The sequence below is a fragment of the Salminus brasiliensis genome, chromosome 15 (assembly GCF_030463535.1).
Source record: "Salminus brasiliensis chromosome 15, fSalBra1.hap2, whole genome shotgun sequence".
NCBI lineage: Eukaryota > Metazoa > Chordata > Actinopteri > Characiformes > Bryconidae > Salminus > Salminus brasiliensis.
In genome coordinates this window covers 18,617,294-18,638,942 of record NC_132892.1, presented here as the reverse complement: position 1 = coordinate 18,638,942, position 21,649 = coordinate 18,617,294, and the positions used below count along the sequence as shown (strand labels likewise).

The following is a 21,649-nucleotide window of genomic DNA, read 5'->3' as shown; positions in this document are numbered from 1 at the left end:
GGGTTAAAGGCGGAGACCAAATTCCCTCTTCTAGGATTGAAGACATGCTATATAAATAGAAATTCTCCCTGCTTCCCTACGTCAGAAGCCATGTAGCGGTGGGTAAAAGTCCACCGTACAGATGTAAATAAGTTCTGGACAGTACTGGAGATCTGAGTATTAAATTGTTTGTCAAACTGGAATAACCCTTAACTGTCATGGGCTTCTGAGTGGCACAGCTGTCTAAGCTTAGGTCCTAACAACAGAGAATCACAGGATCCAACCCCACCGATGAAGCCCCCTTCCTTTGCCCCACCCCTGCTTCGGAGTGTGATGCTAGCCAGTACGAGTGTTGGTTAGCTGAAATAACAGAATTAGCAGGACGTGCAATTCAAACCTGTTCAGCTGTCCAAAGATGTTGCGTTACTGGCAATTTGAAAAGATGTGCTTGTCTGGCTTTATGTGACTTAGTCTATGTGTTGATGTGCACTAGCCTTCAGGCGAGTGATGGGTGAGTTCATGCTAGTGTGAAATTGGAAATGGATACAAACCGGACAGAAAAAATATTGCTTTTTTGATACTTTTTTGATACAATTGAGAGCAATTTTATTTTCCGGATTTTCTCCCCAATTTCCAATTGCCACTCACTAGCTAAGACTCCCCCTATCTCTGTGTCTTTACAGCTCATTAAACCTCAAAGAAATGTATATTGTGATAGTGTAATATTGTGATAGTTGTATATTTTTGCCATATTGCCCACTCCTTGCTAAAATAATACCATACAATCCAAACTGAAAATCAATATTGTTAATAAATAACACAATTGTATGCACCCATATGTACCGTACATAACCTAACATTAATGTCAGGTTCGTGCTTCACATTGGATCTGGGTGGAACGCACCCAGCATAGTAGCGGCACAGCTGCACTGGCACAGTGTAACAGGGGCCTACCAAATACCAAAGTGAGTTCAGCAGCTAAAGACAGCTCCATGCCTCCGCTGACTGCGGGTTGGCTGTTACTAGCAGTGTGATCATTTCACAAGTCCATCGCTGTCCATCCTCAAAAAGTCTCAGAAAGCTTTCCAGAGCTCTCCGAGAACACTTACGATCCACAGAAACAGCCAGGCCTACCTTGTGCTTCTACTCACTGGCCACTTAATTAGATCCACTGCTGACAAGATACTATTTGGGTGCCGGACCATTTACAGCACTGCAGTGTCACTACATACATACTTGTACACGTCTTTGTGGGTTGAGAGTGGTCCTCCAACCAGAAGCAACCAGCCACAAACAGGATTTGATGATGATCTGATGATGATGCACAGACCCTGGTCCTGAGCTACGATGGATTAGTACATTAATATTAAGTGTACTAACCTGTCAAACCTGCAGTACTAAGATTAGTATAGTCTACCTCTTGTAGTTAGAGGATTTACCCTCCCTGCTTGTTAACGGACCCCTGTCTGTTCCATGGCTTCATAGTTCTGTTACTAAAAAAAAGGTAAAGGTGCACGTATTCGTCACTGTACAGCGAAATGTGTCCTCTGCATTTAACCCATCTGGTAGTGAACACACACTCACATGTGTTAGGGGCAGTGAGTATACACACACACACACACACACACACACACACACACACACACACACACACACACACACACAGCGGTGGGCAGCCAACTCCAGCGCCCGGGGAGCAGAGAGGGTAAAGGGCCTTGCTCAAGGGCCCAACAGTGGCAGCTTGCCAAGCCCGGGAATCGAACCCACAACCCTGTTATCGATATCCCAGCGCTCTAACCGCTGAGCCACCACTGCCCCCCTACTATGAGGGACTGTCATGGGCTGGACAGCTCCCAAGTGGTCTCTGATCCAGATGCTCACTCCCTAGTCAAATACTGAAGAGTCCTTCACTATGGTATTATATATATATATATATATAGTTTTCAGAGTAAATTACGTACATAAACACACATATAACCAACCGGGTGAAATTAATTTATTCATTGATAATACTGACCAGACCCCCCCCCTCCGGAATCTGGATCAGGAAGCGTGCTCTGTTTCATGTCATTTCTAGCATAATAAATGTTGTCATTATGATGGTGTACATTTTTCATCGGTTCTCCTTTCTCTCACCCTCCCATCTATCTATATTCCTCCATTAGCCGAACATCAGCAGACCAGCCAAAACTCCCAGCTGGAGGAGGTAGATAAGACTTTTTGTATCAACATTGGTTTAGGAAAGTGAGAAAGAGAGAGAGGGAGGTTGCGTAAGACTAATGAACGTGAAGGATTCATAAACAAGATTGTTGGGAAGGGAGCCAGTATCTTACCCACCAAGCTCTGTAGGCTTGGTTTCTTTTGTACTGCTGGGTCAGTGAGGAGATGTAACCCTTTAATGGCAAGTCTGTTAATGTGTTCTAACTGTGTAGGTTCGTAATGTAGATCAGGGTGGGCAATATGATAATATTTTATCATATGAATGATGTTATGGTGATACACTATATGTTTTCAGTGCTTAAAGAACCCTTATCAACTGCATATTTCATTACAAACATTTTAAATAAAAATATCACGTATCGTGGAAATGAAAGCTCTAGCGAAAGATCTACCAGGAGACTGTAATGCAGCGTCACCATTCTTCAGCCAATCACCAGCCGCCACCGGTGTTAAAAGACCTCTAATGACACGCTTTTTTGCAGCATTCAGAAATGACATCACGTCTGTCCCTCCTTCCTCCACATCGTCCCGATGACCAGCTGAGGATGGTCTCCGCCCCCTGCCTCTAAGCTCAGATGTTCAAAGACCTGGGCTGAAAGATTTCATCTATCAACAAAGAGTTTTATTTGTCAAGATTAAATTATTATTATTATTCTTTACTGCTCTCATGTCTTGCATCTCAAGTCTTCTGGTAGAAATGTCTTTAAATATCATGCTAGAATATTTTTACCATATCGCCCAGCCCTAATTGCAGATGGAGACGAAACAGTCAATACTGTATAGCGGCGACCAGAGTTAGCAACAGTCTACCAGAAGCAGCCGATGCAGCACTGGTTTGTCTTGTGTCAAAAAGCAGTGACAGAACTTCCATGAACACTACGAAAATGTAATATCACAATTATAGTGATATAGTTATCAGTATTGTTGCAGTATATGCAAATTCATTTTCTACTCATAGATTTACTTCTTGTAATCTTAATTGCTTTATTTCTTACTTTATATATATATATATATATATATATTACAGAAAATCCTCTTTTTTATTTTCAATGAATATGTAATGCATCAGCTCGGCAACGCTGAATAATGAAAAAATAGAGTTTGAATAAAGGTTGACTGACTGATATTGAAAACATATTAAACATATTGAAAACTTTAGAAATCTAGGACAAATATTCAAATGATTTTTGAAGCATGAAGCCTTTGAAAAATGACAGCCCAGGAGGCTCTGGAACACATCCTTGCTCAGGATAGGGAAGCAGAGGAGGAAGTGTCATAATGATAAATTGCCAAACGATGAGGATGAGGGTCAAACCAGGGTCAAATGAGGGCTGCAAAGCCACTTAAAATCAAAATGAAAAAATTCTAAATAAAACCAATGTGATGAATGTCTATTTTATGCCAGTGAACTTAATGCACTTTTTTGAGAAAAACAAATCAATTATCATAAGTACATTTTTTTGCAAAAGGTCAATATTTTAATTACACTAAATATTGATTAAATGAATACTGTCTGAGCTAAAAATCAATGTTTATGGAGGAAAATGTTCTTCTTAACTGCTTTCGGATGGTTAAACATGCACCAGCTCAATTTCGCCCCCGGGAACATTACTGCTGCTCCTCTCAGCTGAAAAGAACAGGAGGGTTAAGCAAGAAATCATATGCATAGCATCAGCTCAAGCAGCTGATTAGATTAGGGTCTGGGGTTACATCCTGAGGAACATAGAGGTAAAGGTCAATCTCAAGAACTGGCTTCCTGTGGAACTGACTGCAGCTAAGTTAATGAGGGCTCCCAAGTGGTGTTGGCCCTATTATCGGGAATTGCCACAGCCATCATTATAATTGGTCTACCCCCCCCCCCCCCCACCACCACCACTCAGCTTGTAACAGAACTCGCACCAAGCACGAGTACAGCTGTCCAGTAGCGTAACGTTAGCAGCAGTTTGCAAAGATGTAGTCGACTGGTCTCAGAGGAAGCACATGCTAATCTTTACCCTCCTAGCTTGGTAGTACTGTGTCTGCTGGGCGCATAGTGTGATGGGGGTCTGAGATAGTGAAGCAATGATGAAACCGGGGAGAAAACTGAGAATCTTAGGTTTTCAGACAGTCGTTGCGTGTTCCCGCTGACTTACCGCTGCGTTTTCTGAATCTAGCCATACACATCCACTGGCCTTGACCCGCTACTGCAGGTGTTCTTCAGGACAGGCTGTCCCACTACTCCAACCATAACAACCTCAGCAAAGAGACAGGAAAGGGGCTCCAGCACGAGGACCTCCCGGGTAGGGCTGCTCGAAGCTCAGAGCCAGAAAGGCTTAACTCAGCTAGAGCGTGGAATTCACTCTCCATGCTTGGCACCATGGTAGAGTGAACTGCTGAGGTCAGGGATATAATTCCTATTAGCTTGGCTGCACAATGTGTGTAAGAAATCGCTGTTCTGTCACAAAGCTGAGCGTTTGTTCTCGAGAACGTTTGTAGCCCCCTCACGCTGCCAGCCTTAAGACTTTTCAGGCTTTTGAGGCTGAAACATGAAAAGCACTTCAGTGTGAATAAGCACTGGTGACTTAAGGAATGGGCAATAGGACAATGTCTTATTGTTATCTCAAAAAATGACACGAGGGTACAGTTCCATGTGCACATCACTGGTATCATCAACTGTACTTAAAAAAACATCGGCCAATTCTATGCTACCAGTAGAGTAGAGTAAAGGTCTACTACCCGACCTGAGCCTGACTGGTTTGGTTTGGGTTTCAAACTGACCACTGCACCTGACGGGCAGTGCTTAAAAAACACAACATTGGTACCGGTACTCCTCTTATTTACGTCTGCGTATTAAAGACACTAGGAGATATTGCTGAGGTTCACATCACAACATTAGTTTGTTTACTGAAAAGGAAAACCATTTCTAAAACAACAGCAACAGCAACTTTACAGAAGAAAGACAAAGCCTTCCTATCTTTGAATGGAAATCAAAGGAAAATTATTATTATTATTGTATTCCACATCTTTTTGGAGCATTTCTATTGGTCCACTTTTCATGAAATGATGGTAATCCTTTATTCTGATATAAAACTAGGGATGCACCAATACCACCTTTTCCTTTCCAGGTATATCTATACCAGATTTTCAAGTATCTGCCGATACTGAGTATCGATAGCGATACCAATTCTATTAATCCTGATATTTATTTATGTACTTTTATAGGTTGTCCTTTTTAAATCTAATTCCAAATAAGATATAATAAGCTTGAAAGAACAGCGTTTACTGGTTGAGTAACTGCACATTTGAAAAGTTTTAGAGCTATGAAAAAAATGTAATGTAGCATAAGCTTGCTTTTTAACAGCTTTTTAACCAGGTGTAAAATTCACATTTCTGAGCAGTGAAACAATGCCAGAAACAAAAAGTGCTAATGCAGCAGTTTCACATTCAGGTTCACATCTTGATGTAAAAACTACTAAACTTCAGTGTGATCCTTTAAACGAGCTGCTGAAACTCAACTATTGGTTTCAGAACCAAAAAAACATCACATGGAAAGAAAAAGTGCTGTAAATGTAAAAGTTACATTAAATATCTGTTTAATGGTAATTACTATTTATGACTGGGTGTTTAAACGTTTGGTTTCATAACAAAGTATGCAAACAAAAATGTTCAACGCCCAATCCAGTCTTCCAATAGCTTTGTTCCAAAGCCTAGGCTGTAGTCGAGGTAGGCTGAATTTCTCAGACCTCAGCTATTGTTACTCAGTTGAAGAAAAACAGTAATATGTAATAGTTTTATAATGAAATATATGTATAATACTATATATTATGTGTGTGTACGCAAATGCTCACTCCACTCAGCTGACAGCCTCAGTTCCTGCTCGGTTTATTTTCACACCTTCTGCCTGTGTTGTTTAAACAGCAACGCTGCTTGTGAGTATATATCTACGCTGATAGGCGCGGTGGTCGCGAAATGAGGAATGTTCAGGTTAATTTCTGGCCACTGACTGAAAACAACCTAGGCAGATGTCAACAGTCAGACGTTCATCGCTTTCTTGGCAGTGACAGGCCAGAAGTCCAATGCGTCCAATTGCAAGTCCAACTGCGCCACTGAATTCAGCAATTCGCCAAGATCAGACCGCACCTGGCTCTTAAAGGGAACGGCAAGTGACACGCTGGCTGGTTTATTGCATATGATGCCCAAAACACACCCATGATTAATTACGATTGCAAAGACACACTGACACGCCCTAAATCAAGCTGCACGGTGCACCGTTGACGCCTCGCCTAAGACCTTAGCTTATTATGTTTCTTACTCCAATATATATTAAATAAAACATGATACGTCTAGCCTTGGCTCGACTACTGGCTGGTGCATTTTGCACTTTCCAAGGTATTAGCAAAACCTACAAAACTAAATACTGTCCCTTTCAGACAAAGACAAACTCAACATAGTTTAAATCTGCCACTTGTTCACTGTCTTAAAAAGAATGAATGGACCAATAGAAATGCTCCAATATGTTTTGAGGTAAAAATCTTTTTACACTGACTTCCACTGAAAGTGAAGCAGGTTTTCTGCTTCCTCTGTAAAGTCATTCTGGAGATCCAAGGTTTTTGCGTGACAGTGACGACATGATATATGATATATGTACTAAAGATTATCAAGATGTTATCAAGTGTCACAACATCATGCCATATTGCTCAGCCCTACTGGTGGCTGTTCATGTGATATGGACATAACTGTGCCAACTGTGCCACAATCACAATCTTAACAGTAACCGCATTCGCATGCCCACCGTCTACCAGTCATCACCACATGCCGCAATCGTCCGGCAGTACACTTTATCAGCTCATCTGCAGCCGCTCCCAGTGCTAATTGTCGCAAATGAAAGGGCCTTTACATAAACAGACTCGTCTAAAAACCTCAGTCGGCTCAAAATGACCTCAACCCAGTAAACTGCTTAGAGTCTCAAACTGACTCTCACATATTAAAGATTATTCCACGATCAGCTTTGGTTTAATGGGATCAGTGGTGTGTGGTGCTTTGCTTTGCTTTCTAGGTCTAGTTCTGCTAGTGAGCCATTTTGCTGGCACGCAGATGACCATCAGCATATTAGGCAGATGGTCTTAATGTTTTGGCTAAACAGTGTGTTGTTGCATTTCTGCTTTCGAGTGATTTATTTGGGTTCTAGATAAATGCATGTGTCTTTCTTTCACATACAGTGCTGTGTGGAAATCTAAGGCACTTGAGCGTCTGTTAAATGGCGTTGGTTCAGTGTCATTGGTAGTTGGAATTAGCCAACACTTGGCTTGGCTAATTAAAGGTTCATTCATCGGTTAAATTAGGTGAGCTGCTGTCTGTGCAACGGTTGAGGAGAAATCTGGAGCCAGATCTGTGCTCTTCTAACTAGCCCAACAGACACCACCTACAGTTTAAGCTGATTTTACACACAAGGGTACTAGATGTACTATTCAACACCTAGCACTGTATGCATTTTCTCCATGAGATACAAATCCCTCCTTAAGTTAGCTGGTAATTTTGAGATGCGGGCCGGCCTAGAAGAGGCAGTTTCTCTTAATGACTACTGAGTGAGTGAGTGAGAAACCTGCATGCGCAAAAAACGCCTCTTGTTTGCCTAGAGAAGACACTTTCTCGTACTGACGGCCTAAGGACTACATTTTGCCACAAAGCTAACAAGTATATGTGCTGGAGAGAGGAGATATTCTTAGGTAAGCTGAGGTTTGATCTCCTTGCTTTTAATAATTGCATGTTGATAGCATGCATTAGCAGCACGCCAGCCACCAGCCTCGTCCAGCGATCTTGCCCAGCATTGCTACCACAGGTTTAGCATCCCTACTGCGCCGGCCACTGGCATCGCTACCGTGGCGTTTGTCTCGCTACGGAATTTTACTAATATTTTCTTTGACATTTTAGGAGAAGTTTCCACAAATATCGAGGTTTTCCTGCTTTTCCAGGATGTGTGGAAACCCTGTAAACCCTGTATTTTAACTCTGTGACTATATTGTGTGCTAAAAACACTCAAAACACAACGGGAAAATAAGACCACTACCACCACCCAACCCCCTCTGCTTTCTTTCCCATCCCTGTTTTCCTGTACTCACATTCACACTTGGACAATAGGCCCTCGCGTCATCCTTCACTGCTGGACACAGAAAGCCCTTCTGTTGCCATGGGAGCACCTCCACAAGTGGGTGATGCTCAGCTATGAGGACATTTGGCACCCAATCAGCATTCATGGTCTCGTGTATGACATCGCCTTGAGGCCTTTGTGACGGTGTAAAGCGGCTGCCATATTTAGACCCGTCTGCACACAACACACACCTGCCTATTGGAGCTGACAAGCTGAGCTGAAGAGAGACGGGCAAGCCTGACAAGCCTGGTATTACTGTCTTCCAGCCAGCTCCATTCACCAGACTAGATCTGTCGTTTTAAGCCCAAATTCTCTATTTAGACACGTCTCACCAACAAAGAACCACTGCTAAAGGCTGGACGGCTGCTTGTGGAGTGTTGTGGAGTTGTCGAGCCTTTTCTTAGGCAAGTCCATACAAAGAAGTGTATAGGAGAGAAGCTTCAAGTCTGGAAAAGGCTTCAGTTTCTCAGCTTTGTCTTGCATTGAGAGCTATGCTGGCATCTGAAGGCCTTTTTAATATTAGATCCAACTTTTCAAAGCTGTATTCACTTAAACTGGAAAGCCCCCCATGGCTTTAACCCCTCAAACAGCCTATGGCCCGCCAGCAGTTTGTACAGTTTGTAAGTCCCTGTAGTTACTGAGTAATACACCTTAGCGTTTAATAAGCCTTGCTGTGCTAAGGCAGTTAAAGCAGTCACCGCAGTAAATCCTTGTAAAGTTTGCTACTAGGCTAAAGTAACATACATTCTACCCTCATCTCTTACTGCTGCATCCGTACACCATTAAAAAAGATCAATCTTCGAAGGTTACTTAGTAAATCTACGACAACTGACTCCATAGTGTCGTCATCTGTAGGGGCTCACAGCACTGGGACAGATAAAGCCTCTTTTTGTATGGTAATAAAAGTATATTTTTTAATACGAAAGTGTGGAATTAAATTTAGCACAGCGCAAGTCATCACAAACACTTTGCATTAATGTGTTGCTAGCGACAGTAGACTGGCACTTTGAATGTTCTGCAAATGTTATGTGCATTTCGGAGTAAGACGTGTTGCCATCCACTACAGTATGTGAAGAAACCCTAGACTAGAATCATCTTTACAGCCATTCACATTCACTTTTTATGAGTGTGTTGGCAGGACGAGCAGTGGCCCCCCCTAATCAGGACTGTAATCTCCGTGCCACCCCGACGGCATCCACCGTACATCTGGGAACGCAACCACAGTAGACAGTTCTGGGAGAGCACAGTGCAGAGCCCTTTTTTACCGAGCTTTGGATTCAGCATTTCAGAAAGTCGAAAGCAACATTTGAAAAGCTGTGCGTCATGACCGGACCATCCATAGGGCCAGTGGTTTCTCCGGTCACTGGCCACCCGTGCCAACTGCTAAGAGAACCATGTCTTACGGCTTGATATGTTGATCGCTTATTCAGAAAACTCTTTTCCATCACTCTTTTCTTTTTATCACATTTTGGCTTTAGCGATATTCTAGCTGTCCACCTCGTCCCAGCGTAAAAATTTATTTTTTGGGCTGCTTTTTGCATTCAGGTTTATTTTTCATCCGTCTGATTTTAAAATTAAGCCGCCTACTGTCAGCGAACTCACAATTATTAGTATTAGTATTAGAGAAGGGAAACAGTAAAGGAAATGTATTCAGACACCGCCACCATGAACATGTGCCACTTGTGCACATACGTTTAGCATGACATGGGTCTTTTAAAGTCTGACAGCCTCAAAGTCACTGACTGACTGAAAGGTATGCGGCCCAGCAGTGGCTGTGCAGCTCTGATATATACCACTCTGTTGTGTCTTCAGATGCGTAGCACAGTGGTCTCCCAGCGAGACCTTTGTAAGGCTGGGTCCATAATTCACTGGGGCTGTAAAAAGACAGAGGTGCCTCCTGACCCTCCTCCTGCCTACTGCAGTTGTGCACTAGGCCGTCTGAAACTGTGTGACGGGAAATAGAACATGATAATGGCCCTCTTTGTAGTCGGATAACGTGAGAAAACCCCATACGGGTAGGAAGCCAATGCAATGTCTTCTCGTGTCGTGTTCACGCACATGGAAAAGCGCACAAATATGTTTGTTAGTATTTGTCAGTAAGTGCTAAAAGCCACGCTAAACCTTGCTGCTGTTCCACAAAAACTTTATAACCCCAAATTGGCAACTTTTCACAAGAAGAAAAATACTATATTTTTGTTCAAGTCATTTTGGAGTATTTCTATTGGTCTATTTATCATGAAATTGAGACGCAATGTAAACAGCTGCCAGATTCACATTATGTCAAGTAATCAAAAACAGCAAAATATGGCAACTAAATATATTAGTAATAAGGAAATTCAATGCATTGATTTGTTTCTGGTCTGGAATCTCAAAAAATAAAGGGAATCTTACTGAGCAGCAATACAAAATCTGTCCAAAGGTTTGTGGACACCCCTTCTTATTAGTGATTTCTGCTACTTTAAGGTTCACCCACTGCTGATGCAGGCATTTAGTGGCACACATACTGCTTTAATAATCTCCATTAAAAAGCATTGACTAATAGAACAGGGCCTAAGTACACAAACCTTACTAAGGTCGCCATGCCCAATGCCATGTTCGGGCTAGAGTGGTATAAAGAGGTGTCTAAATACTGGGGGTATTTAGCTCTGGGGCAGTGGATAATACCTTTTGGATAAGTTAGACTAAGAGCGCTGACTAATTGAACAGGGCCTAAGTACAGGAACCAAAAGTCGCCATGCCCAATGCCAAGTCTGGGCTAGAGGGGTATAAAGAGGCCTATAAATACTGGGGTGTTTAGCTCTGGAGCAGTGGAACTGTGTTTGATGGAGCTCCATCTAGTACCTCTGGGATGAGCTGGAGAGGCCTTTAAGATCCAGAATGAACTCCCCGAAAGTAAGGGGGGAGGGACTCTGTTTTTTTAATATTCTTGATTTTGAAACAAACATCAATTAGCAGGTGTCCACAAACCTCTGGCCATATAATGAAGCAGTGATATGGTACCTATAGAACATGCTACTTGTTTTTACAAACTTGCTCTCTCCTTTGTCCCTGGTGAAGAGGAAATTATGACCAAAGCCTGAGCTTGCATCCTAAGCAGATACTTGGCATGCGTTCGCTTCCTGTGTTAGCTCCCTGATTTTCAGCCCTGAATGGGTCCATTTCCTGTACGCGGTCGCTGACTGTAGCTGCAATCTGTTGCTTACCCAGAACTAGGAGCTCCACTTGGGCTTCGTTTTGGCCCTCCAGGTCGTCGACAATCACCACCTTGCAGTAGTACACTCCACTGTCCCCCCACTGCAGCTCTCCAATGCGCAGGTCAGCCTCTGAAAACACAGACATACACTCTTTTTAGCTTTGATATCAACTTGTAAACTAGTGAGGCAGTTGTCAAGTAAGGTTCAATGCGAGGTTAATCATCTAAGCCAACGAAGAAAAACAGATTTTTCAGAACTACATTCTGCACTGTAGAACGGTAATCCTACAAGCAGTTCTCTCAGAGGGTGTTCTTGGACTTCAGCTTGACCTCCACCGCTCCTAATGTTTGTTTTTTAAATTGTTTGTTGAATTTCTCCCCTTTTTTTCCTCCTAATTTGGTACTGCCAATTAAGCCACCGCCTCTTTTCGAATTGCTGGGCAGCCTACAAGCTTGAAGGGAAAGTGACAGGTCTTTAGCTCCACCACACCAGCTAACAGACGCCTGTGCCGGCCAACTTCACTTTCAGAAAGCCATCTACCCACTCGAAGACAGCATAGCCAATTGTGCTTTCTCTAACTCGGCTGCTGATGGCAAAGCAGCATGGCTTGGGATTCGAACTCGTGCCCCCCGGGCCAAAGCACCTTACATAGTGGCAGCGCATTAACCTCCGCCATTCCTGTTAACTGCCATTTCTTAACTACATGATCTGAGACACATTTGAGCCACGTTATAGCAGTGTAAGCAGTTTCTCCCAGACTCAATTCAATAACCAAAACCCCTCCCAGTACCACCGAAACTCAGTACATCGCTGGGCATGTCAAGTCAAGTCAAATTTATTTGTATAGCGCTTTTTTTTTTACAACTGTTGTCGTCACAAAGCAGCTTTACATAATTAGTAATTAGTAAAATACATGAAAGATCCAAGACCCCCAGTGAGCCCCAACGGCGACAGTGGCAAGGAAAAACTCCCTCAGAGCTGGAGGAAGAAACCTTGGGATAAACCAAGACTTACAAGGGGGACCCGACCCATCCTCCTCTGGTCAGAACTATTTATAGTCTATACTGTTGAACTGCTCTGATCATAATCATAATATAATAATCATGGTGTAGTAGAACTTAATATAGTCATGGCAGTGATGGTCAGAGTATTGAGAGTAATGAAAGTTAATAGTGGTGATATTAATAGTGGCAGATAGTTAAGAGTCCATTTAGGTTTGAACATGGTCATTAGACAGGTAGCAGTGGTAGGAGGGTGTGCCGCTGGTCTGGTATGGGTGGTGGTGGGTGGGTGGGCCTGCTGGTCGGACTGGTAGGTGGCAGCTGGTCTGACGCAGGTAGAGGGGACCTCAGCGGGCAACCTTCCAGCAGGTCGGGCTGGGTGGCCATTTACTCGGAGAAGGTAAAGAGAGAGAGCTAGTACTGAGAGAATTTTATGGAGAGCAGAGAATGTTAGGCAGTATTAGAGTGTGATGTGAGGAAGATAATCATGGAGAGCCACGGGATATAAAATCAAGTACGACTGCATGTAAAATTGCAATTCTGATATGGCAACTATTTAAGCACAGCACAGGAGGAGGATAATGAGTGAATCTGCATACTCCGTCCCACACAGCAATCGGATTTCAGTCTGACTAACTGGAGACGCATTTGACTAAGCAGTGTAAATGCATGTGGCTGAAATCTCCACAGGATACAATCCAGATACTAGTCACATAAAGTAACCAGGTGTAAACGGGGTCTCAGTTCATCTACAGTGGCTTAGAATAGGCCATGCTTCTGACCATGATGCAGAGAAACGCAGCGAATGGATTCTGAGGTATTCTAATGATTTGCACCAGCCCTGCCCTCACTAATAGAGACCATCAGACAAAAAAAATGCTGCAAGATTTGTGGACGGACGGGAATGTGTGTGTGAGTTATGACTGTGAAGATGCATGAGGAGGAGTGGGTGGGCTCAGATCCTCCCACAGCCTGGTCAGTTGGGTAGACGTGCAGTGAGTAAACAGACCTATTTCAGGGACAGGAAACACAACACAATAGAAGGCCCTTCCTGTAGGAGCAAGTCTGCAAACTGGAGGCTAGACTCAGACTCTGGGCGAAAGGTGCTATGAAAGCACTAGAACATAACTAGATTACACATTACAATGAGAACTCACGTTAGATACAGGTTAATCTGCAGGATCCTTTATTGCTGCACTTCCACTCAGTGGTTTACTCAGTGAAGCAGAAGTGAAAGAGACGCTGGCAAAGAGCTGATCACACTGAATCTGAAAGGATTTCATAAAATGGTTCATTGTCTTGTTGAATTACAGACAGAGGACGTTTCAGGCCACCCACTTGTTTTCTGATCCAAGAACGGACACAAATCGACCACAGACACGGCCTGCTCGTCCAGTCAGATGGGAGCAATGACCTCCACTGAGCAGCTTTTAAATATGGTAGATTTGGCTTATTTGCAGCAATAATGAACGTACTGCCGTACTGTTTAGGATGTCTTAACAGGAAGGGTAATAGAAGTTTGTAATAACACCCCCACATCACAAGTGATGCCCCCATCACCAGTGACTACCGCACCAGCGACGGGTGTGTAGTCAAGCTGCTTATTTTTCGAACTGCCACATGATGCTACATTGCAGGGCAACCAACACGCCTGGAGGGAAGCCCCGTATACCCGGCGCCAACTCACCAGCCTGCAGACCCAACAAGTGCCATCTACCCCCCTTGGAGAGAGCATGGCCAATTGTGCTCTGTCTGGGCCTCAAGCAGCATGACCAGGATTCAAACCAGCGATCCTCTGATCATGGTGACAGCGCCTTATTCCGCTGGACTATCTACACAAATATGAAATATCTCCATGTGACTTTTCTCATTTTACCACTAGAGCCCTCATGAGATCCGAAGGCGTCTGTGCCCACTGAATCCCTAAGACAAGAGACTTGCCGTCTTCAGAGAGATCAGGGTGCTTTGACAAAGTGCTGCCCTCGGGACAGCCCTGGCACTGGCTCGCGGTGTTTGAACATAGCTGTGAGTTCACCAGAGGAACCACCGCCCATTAACGTCCTCAACACAAAAGACCAAAACATGAAAAGAGAGAGACAGAGAGGGACACTTCAGTCGAAACAAGACATTCTCTTTACCACCATCTAACATGCCTCGTTGTTCTAGGTTCACACAGTGTGCGAGAGTGAGACTTAAATCAGGCAGCATAAATCAAGCAGCACAGTTCAACACGCTGAGCGCGCTAAGCATGCCGTCTGAAACAGGGCCAGTCTCCACAGTGCTTGCTCTCCATCATGCTCTGCTCGCCACTGCAGTGCAATCAGTGTTCAGTTTCTGTGTATGCAGGTTAAAGGACCCCTATCCTCTAAAGTTCAATCTTCTTGTACCCTTATCTCCATATATGATATTTTCTCTCCATAGTAACACAGGAACAAAGGACATGTTTGGCGCAAACCGAGAAGCACAAGAACGTCGCAACCAACTGTGAAGCAAGCGAGGTGGAAATGTCACGGTTTTGGGGTGCTTTACTGCGACTGGATCTAATTAGGCTCATTTCAGCCGAAGGAGGGAAATACCAGCTATTAAGACATAGGGTGTTCCAACTTATTCCATTATATAAGCCGAATGGACAAAAGTATTGGGACACCTGTTTCTTCTGAAATCAAGCACATTCAGCAATACCTTGAAAAACCCTACGGTGGTTTACTAAGACGTCCCAACCCTCTGGACCCATGAAAAATCAATCAGACAGAGACACAGTTTCTGTGAACAGTTGTATTAATCGTAGTCATAGTATATACACAGTCATTTCAGAATATTATGACCACCTACTTAATAGTGGGAATAACCACCCTTGGCTCGGATGCCACTAGCGAGACGTCGTGGCATGGACTGTATTGGGTGATCGCCACAGTCATCGTTCCCCTCTGGCATCAATGGCCCGTGGGGCACCACTGAAATGTCACAGTCTTATAATATCATGACCACCCCTGGTTTGGAATCCATTTGGCCGGGGACATCACAGATGCCATGTGTCAGGGTCTGCTGCATGTATAAATAAGCAAGCACACCAGTCAGTTGTAGCAGAGTGCCAAACGATTGTCAAGGCCAAAGAACACAATCTGACAAAAGGCATGATAACAGAGAATCGGGTGAGGGATAGCAGCATCTCGGAAACTGCTAACTTCGTGGGATGAGTGCCCTCCAACGGCATAACAGTGGTGCCCCATGGGCCACTGATGCTAGAGGGGAATGACCACTCTGTGGTAATGAACGCGCCAGTGTGGAGCAGTTAAGCTAAGCTATCACGAACACCTTCCATCAGCTAATACAGACAGACTGTGCCACGGTGTCTCTTTAGTGTCATCTGAACCAATGGTGGTTATTCCCACTATTAGGTAGGTGGTCATAACAGTCTGATATGACCATGTAAATACTATGATCACAATTAATACAACCTTGTGTCTCTGTTTGACTGATTTTCCACGGATCCAGAGGGTTGGTGGCGTCTTAGTAAAGCAGCGTAGTGTTTTTCTAGAAAACTTGGGTGGGTATCCTCAAATATTTGGACATCGAGTGGAGCAAAATATTGTACATATCTTACATACCAAATCAACAATTATAAAAATATATAAATACATAAAAAACAGTGCTTTGTCATGGGTTTTTCATAACATGAACACCCTTTAAATATGAAGTGCAAACGCCTTCGACACATTAATTTAAATGACTAAATAATTGATGGTTTTCCGGTGGAGAATGATAGAAATGATAAGTATGCCTCAAACCACTTTAACCACCACCATGACCTTGTATACCATCTCTTGTTTACTCCACTTTTCTTTATTCTGTTCGGGTTGAATCATATGTTTTCAATTGACAAACTGAATCCAATCCAGAATGATTGACTGCCTTCTGAACCTCCCTGAAGGGAGCTTGAAAAAACCACAGTGAGCCTGAGATTACTCCAGAAGCACTTGTGGCTTAGAGGTGTTTCTGAGAAGGGATTTGAGTGTCAGCACTCTTCTTCTAGAAAATTAAGCTTGTACTGTTCATTTTCATATACATCTTGAGACCTTGCTGGGATACACTTCAATTCAATCACTTAAACTTAGACCAAAGCTTAAAGAGTTATTGTTGTTGTTGTTGTTTTTTTTTTACTTCACATGGTGTCAAACATGCGTGACTCAAAATGCAAGCCTGTACTGTGCAGTGATATTCAGTATATGGTATATATATATATGGTATATATATGGTATATATATATATGGTTCAGTGGTCTAATGCGCTGGCACCATGGCCCGGCGTTCACAGGTCCGAATCCCGAGGGATGCTGCTTTGCCATCAGCGGCCAGAATCAGGGAGAGCACAACTGCCCGTGCTGTTACTGTTGGTTTAACAGATCATCTACACATTAAATAATATAAAGATGCTTATCAGGTCTGATCAGGTCGCCTAATCTATCAAAATATGCTCTGTAGTATGTGACAACGTCAGACATTAAAGCAATGTTATAAACAGCAGCATGGGCTGCAAGAAGGGTACGACTTTTTGTAAAGAGACAGATGTTAATCATTTTTTGATCTGAACCTATGGTAAACATGCGTTCCCACCGGCAGCTGAACAAATTACAGGTCACTTGGACGTGAATTGAGATCTCTGCACGCCTGTAAACCCAGACAGAACTGAAGGAAAACTTGGATTGTTCCACAATAAAGAATGTAGGTGTAAAAGCAGCCTAAGAGCCGGTTTACTCTTGGCATTAACATGCATTTATGGTGATTAGATCATGTTCGGATTTCATATGCCTGCATGAAAAAACAATGCTGTCAGAGCTAGATCTAGTCCATATTGTTTTCTGTGATTGGATTTCGTCAGACAAGTGGAAATACATCTAAAAAAAATACCTCTAAACTGTTCACAGTCTCACAGAGCAGGACAGTTCTGATTATACACTGTCTGATTATACACTGATTCCGTGCTTTTTACGCTGGACAGTAAAATCGGATCTCATCTGGTCACACTGGGAACGCATTTTAAATGTAACAAGAGTAAACAGAATCAGGTCAAAGTAGATCCAGATACTATCTGGATGCAAAACATGTGTTAATGCTGGTGTAAACAGGACCTAACAGTGATTTGTCTACAGCCACTGGAGATCATACACTCCAAGCAAAAAGGGTCCTAAAAATGAATCTTTGAATAGTGCAATAGTGCATTTTGGTGCTGTATAGCAGCGGTCCACAACCCTGGCCCTGAAGACCTACTGTTCCGCACATTTTAGTGCTTTCCCTCCTCCCAGCACAACTGGCCCCACTAATGAGTAATAAGCACTAACTGAGTGGACATGTGTGTTACAAAAGAGGCTGAAACACAAACAGCCTTCAAGACCCATTCATTGAAGCACATTCTATGAAAGGGTTCTATAAAAGCCATTAGCACACACTAGTGTGAGATCTTGCGCGAGAATCATAACAGTGAGTTAGGAGCTATAAAAACAATGAACAATAACAATGAGAGTATATTACTATTGATGATCGAGATGTCTCGGCCTTTGTAATACTCTGCGAGGGTGATGGAGGATCCTTGGCCAGATGCGACGATGCGAACCGTTCGACCATTGTCGCCGCAGTCCAGGTGGGAGGAGGTGCCCAGCTCCGAGCCCCTCACCCCCAGGTTCTCAGGGAAACTGAAGGATTCTCGAGTGCGATCCCGGCAGTAGGACTTGTACCACCATTGCACCACAGGTGTCTGGGTGGAGACGCTGGAGTACTGGCAGGGCAGAACCACTGACTGGAAAAGCATGGCGAACCGGCGCTCGTCACGCACCGTCACCTGCACTGCCTCGCACCACGATACACCTGGAGATAGAACAAGAGAGAAAGAGTTGAAAAAACTTAAGGGGGGACGTACAGATCGAAGCATTGAAATGGTTATTTATGCTGCCCACGATCGTCCAGTCCAGGTTTTTCTGTCTGTGGTATATAGGTAGATACAGCCGAGCAGGCCCTCTCATTGGTTAGGCCTTCAGGAGCAGGGCTGAAGGTCTGCGTCCAAAACCACACCCTGGTAGCCTCTTTCCACAAGCACTCTAGCGGTCATAGAGTTTTTTCATAATTACTAATTCCTACCCAGTAGCTAGGTCTCCCCATATCAGACAATGCCACCAGTGCTAGCTGAAGGCAAGCCACGTGCTTCCTTCAAGACCCGTCAGGCAAGCCGACTTTTCAACCTGCCACCAACCCTGTCCTAAAAAAGTCCTAAAAACGTGCTCAGAGGAGATTTCGTTATGTCAGCTGAACTTTTATTTCTGTTACCATGGTTACTTCTCAGCATTTAGCCTAGTTTTTGTCAATGATTGTTGTGGGAAATGGGTCAAAATATTTAAAATACAAAAAACAAAAACATCAATGAATTAAAAGGCATATGTCTCAGCTGTCCAATCATGGGTTTCAAAACAGGAAGCTGCCTTGGGAATCTGACCAACTAAAGCTGGGCATACACTACATGACTACTACACTACTACACTATTACACTATTACATAAGCAGCATTTCTGTGTCTCTCTGTCTTCCCTTTTCTCTTAGCTCTCTCATTGGCTATAGCATTAATCTCATACTAGAGGACCCATAAACATGTTGAGTGTTTGAAAACACTGGAGGGTATCAGATCATGCTGGACGTCCAACAAAGAGCTAAACATTGGACTGTTTCACCTCTCCCACTAACAGATCATCCACACCATTGAACGCTTCCAACAGTGTTCCCAACCTGGAAAAACACTACAGAGTAGGGTTGACCATTGACTGAAAATGAATCACAATCCACATTCAGAAGCTGTAATCACAACAAGATCTCAAAACTTCTGCACATACCAATAAAGTGCACCCTAAGACCCTACACACATATTCGTACATATTTAACGGTACACAAGGAGCTCCCGTACACTGGTGGCACTGTTTTGCTACTGTTTTGCACAACCCGGCCTGTCATGTCCTTGCAGAAGAATTGAGAAAACAGTGGTGCCACAGTAATTCAACAAAAGGGATTAATGGACTGAAACTCCTACAGAAACGGTACAATTTTCTTCACATTCTACTACGGTTATGTTTAGGGTTAGGTTAAGTTTAGGCAATGGGTAAAGTTAGGGTTAGGGTTAAGGGTTATCCCTTAAGGTTTCGCCTAAGTTTAAGTTAGTTAAGTTTAGATATAGGTGCAGGTTCTTTGTATCATTCTCTGTTCAGATCAATTGATTGACACATTGTACGAGTCCTGAAACAGTATTTTAGTCACATATATACAATACAATATATATATATATATATATATATATATATATATACATTCAAACTCCTCTTGAGACCAGCCTGCTTATCAACATAATCTTGTCTATGCTGCTTATTAAAATAGTTTTTCAATTCTGATAATATAAATATATTATCTTAAATATATATAAATATATTATAATAATATAAAATTATTATATATTTATTTATTTATTTATTTATTTAAATTCTGTTAGTTCAGTCCTTATTGTGTGTGTTCCTGTATTTTCCCCTTTAAAACACACTACCTTGTGTGTAGTCACATGACGAGCAGCTTCTTTATTCATTCCTTAACCATTGTCGAGATTAAATTGTTCAGTGAATCGTGATATTGATCTGAGGTCATCTCGCCTCCTACAGTACTACTACAGAGTGTAAAAAATTGGTCAGTGCATAGTATAAGCCTGTCATAAGCTACATGTAATTAGTTAAGAGGAATAGTAACAGTAAAACAAAAGACAGACGGAGAGACTGGCGGACGTAGCTCAGATGGACAGTATGAAAGAAGAAAACACAATGGCGAGATGAGAAAACGTATTTTTGCTCCCGGTTACTCACGAACCACAGTCGCAGTTAGGGTATCATTCTGGCCTTTAACAATCCCCTTCACCCCCTTTACTCACTGCTTGACAAAGCTGGAGAACCTCTACTTCAGCACTCTTCTCTTCGGCTTCCCGTCTATTATCATTAGCCGGAGGACGGTGAAGCAGCAAATTACAGCACTGCTGAGAAGTGCTTATTATCACTGCGCTCCCAAACCGGCTCTACTCGAAAACAGCCCATTAGTCTCAAACACTGTGGTTTACTGACTGAGGTTAGGAGCTGCTGATTGCTAAAGCAGTTCACAATCTAGACACTTTCAAATCTATCTCTAAATATAACACATGGGCGTAGAAATTATGCCATGGCTGAAGCGCAAATTTTAAAAATTTTCATTCATTTTGCTGCATTTGTAACTCTATAGAAATCAGTGTTATACTTGTCTGTTAGGCTGATCCCGACAGAAACATTCATAGAAATGTCAAATAAATAAAAATATATAACATAAAATAAGTAACTGCATAAATACTCACCCCCTTTAATGTGACTGACCTCATTCAATAGAGGTTATTGGTGCTAGCAGTCTCACCGTTATATACAGTGATATATATTATAATAATATGGAGATTACCTGAGTGCTTGTAGTATAAGACACCTGTCTGCAAGGTCCAGTCACTGGTTAATCAGTATTCCTGACTACAACCTTGAAGACACCATGAAGACAAAAGAACAGCCCACACTCTCTGAGAAAAGCTCATTGAAGAGTGTAAGTCTGGGGATGGACTGGGATGAATATCCGCTGGAGTTCAGTTAAATCCATCATGAAGAAATGGAAGGAATATGGCACATGTGTAAATCTGCCTAGAGCAGTCCACTGTCCTCACACACTGAGCGGCCGTGCCAGAAAGAGACTAGTGAGGAAGGCCATTAAAAAGGGAGTCAGTCCCTTTAAAAAGGGAGACTATATAATTATCTAATTATTTATTTATTATAATTTACGGAGGTTTTGATTCTTGTAAAAAAAGGTCATAATGATATTGATAACATCCCAAACATCCAAGGGGTGAATACTTTTTACAGGCACTGTATAGTGGGGTATTTTTAACCTTGATGGCAGTTGTAACACTTGTGTATTATTGCTTATATGAATAAGATAAGCCGATAAATCCATTCACTGTCCATTGAAATTGTAAAAATGGGTAATCTTGCTTAAAATATGAAAGAAATTTTAAGTTAAATCGTCTTCAACTTTAAATCTATGCCTT

At 42.7% G+C, this 21,649-nt stretch overlaps 1 protein-coding gene across 6 annotated transcripts in view; it reads right to left on the bottom strand.

Moving 5' to 3' along the window:
- The window catches only part of LOC140536072 (immunoglobulin-like domain-containing receptor 2), a 47,399-nt gene that overhangs the window by 19,787 nt on the left and 5,963 nt on the right, over positions 1-21,649 (bottom strand). For all 6 annotated transcript variants that reach the window (XM_072657706.1, XM_072657708.1, XM_072657707.1 and 3 more), the window contains exons 2-3: positions 18,050-18,382; positions 11,530-11,649 (exon numbers count right to left, since the gene is read on the bottom strand). In XM_072657706.1, coding sequence (XP_072513807.1) covers positions 11,530-11,649; positions 18,050-18,382 — 453 coding nt within the window. The remainder of the gene's footprint in view (positions 1-11,529; positions 11,650-18,049; positions 18,383-21,649) is intronic.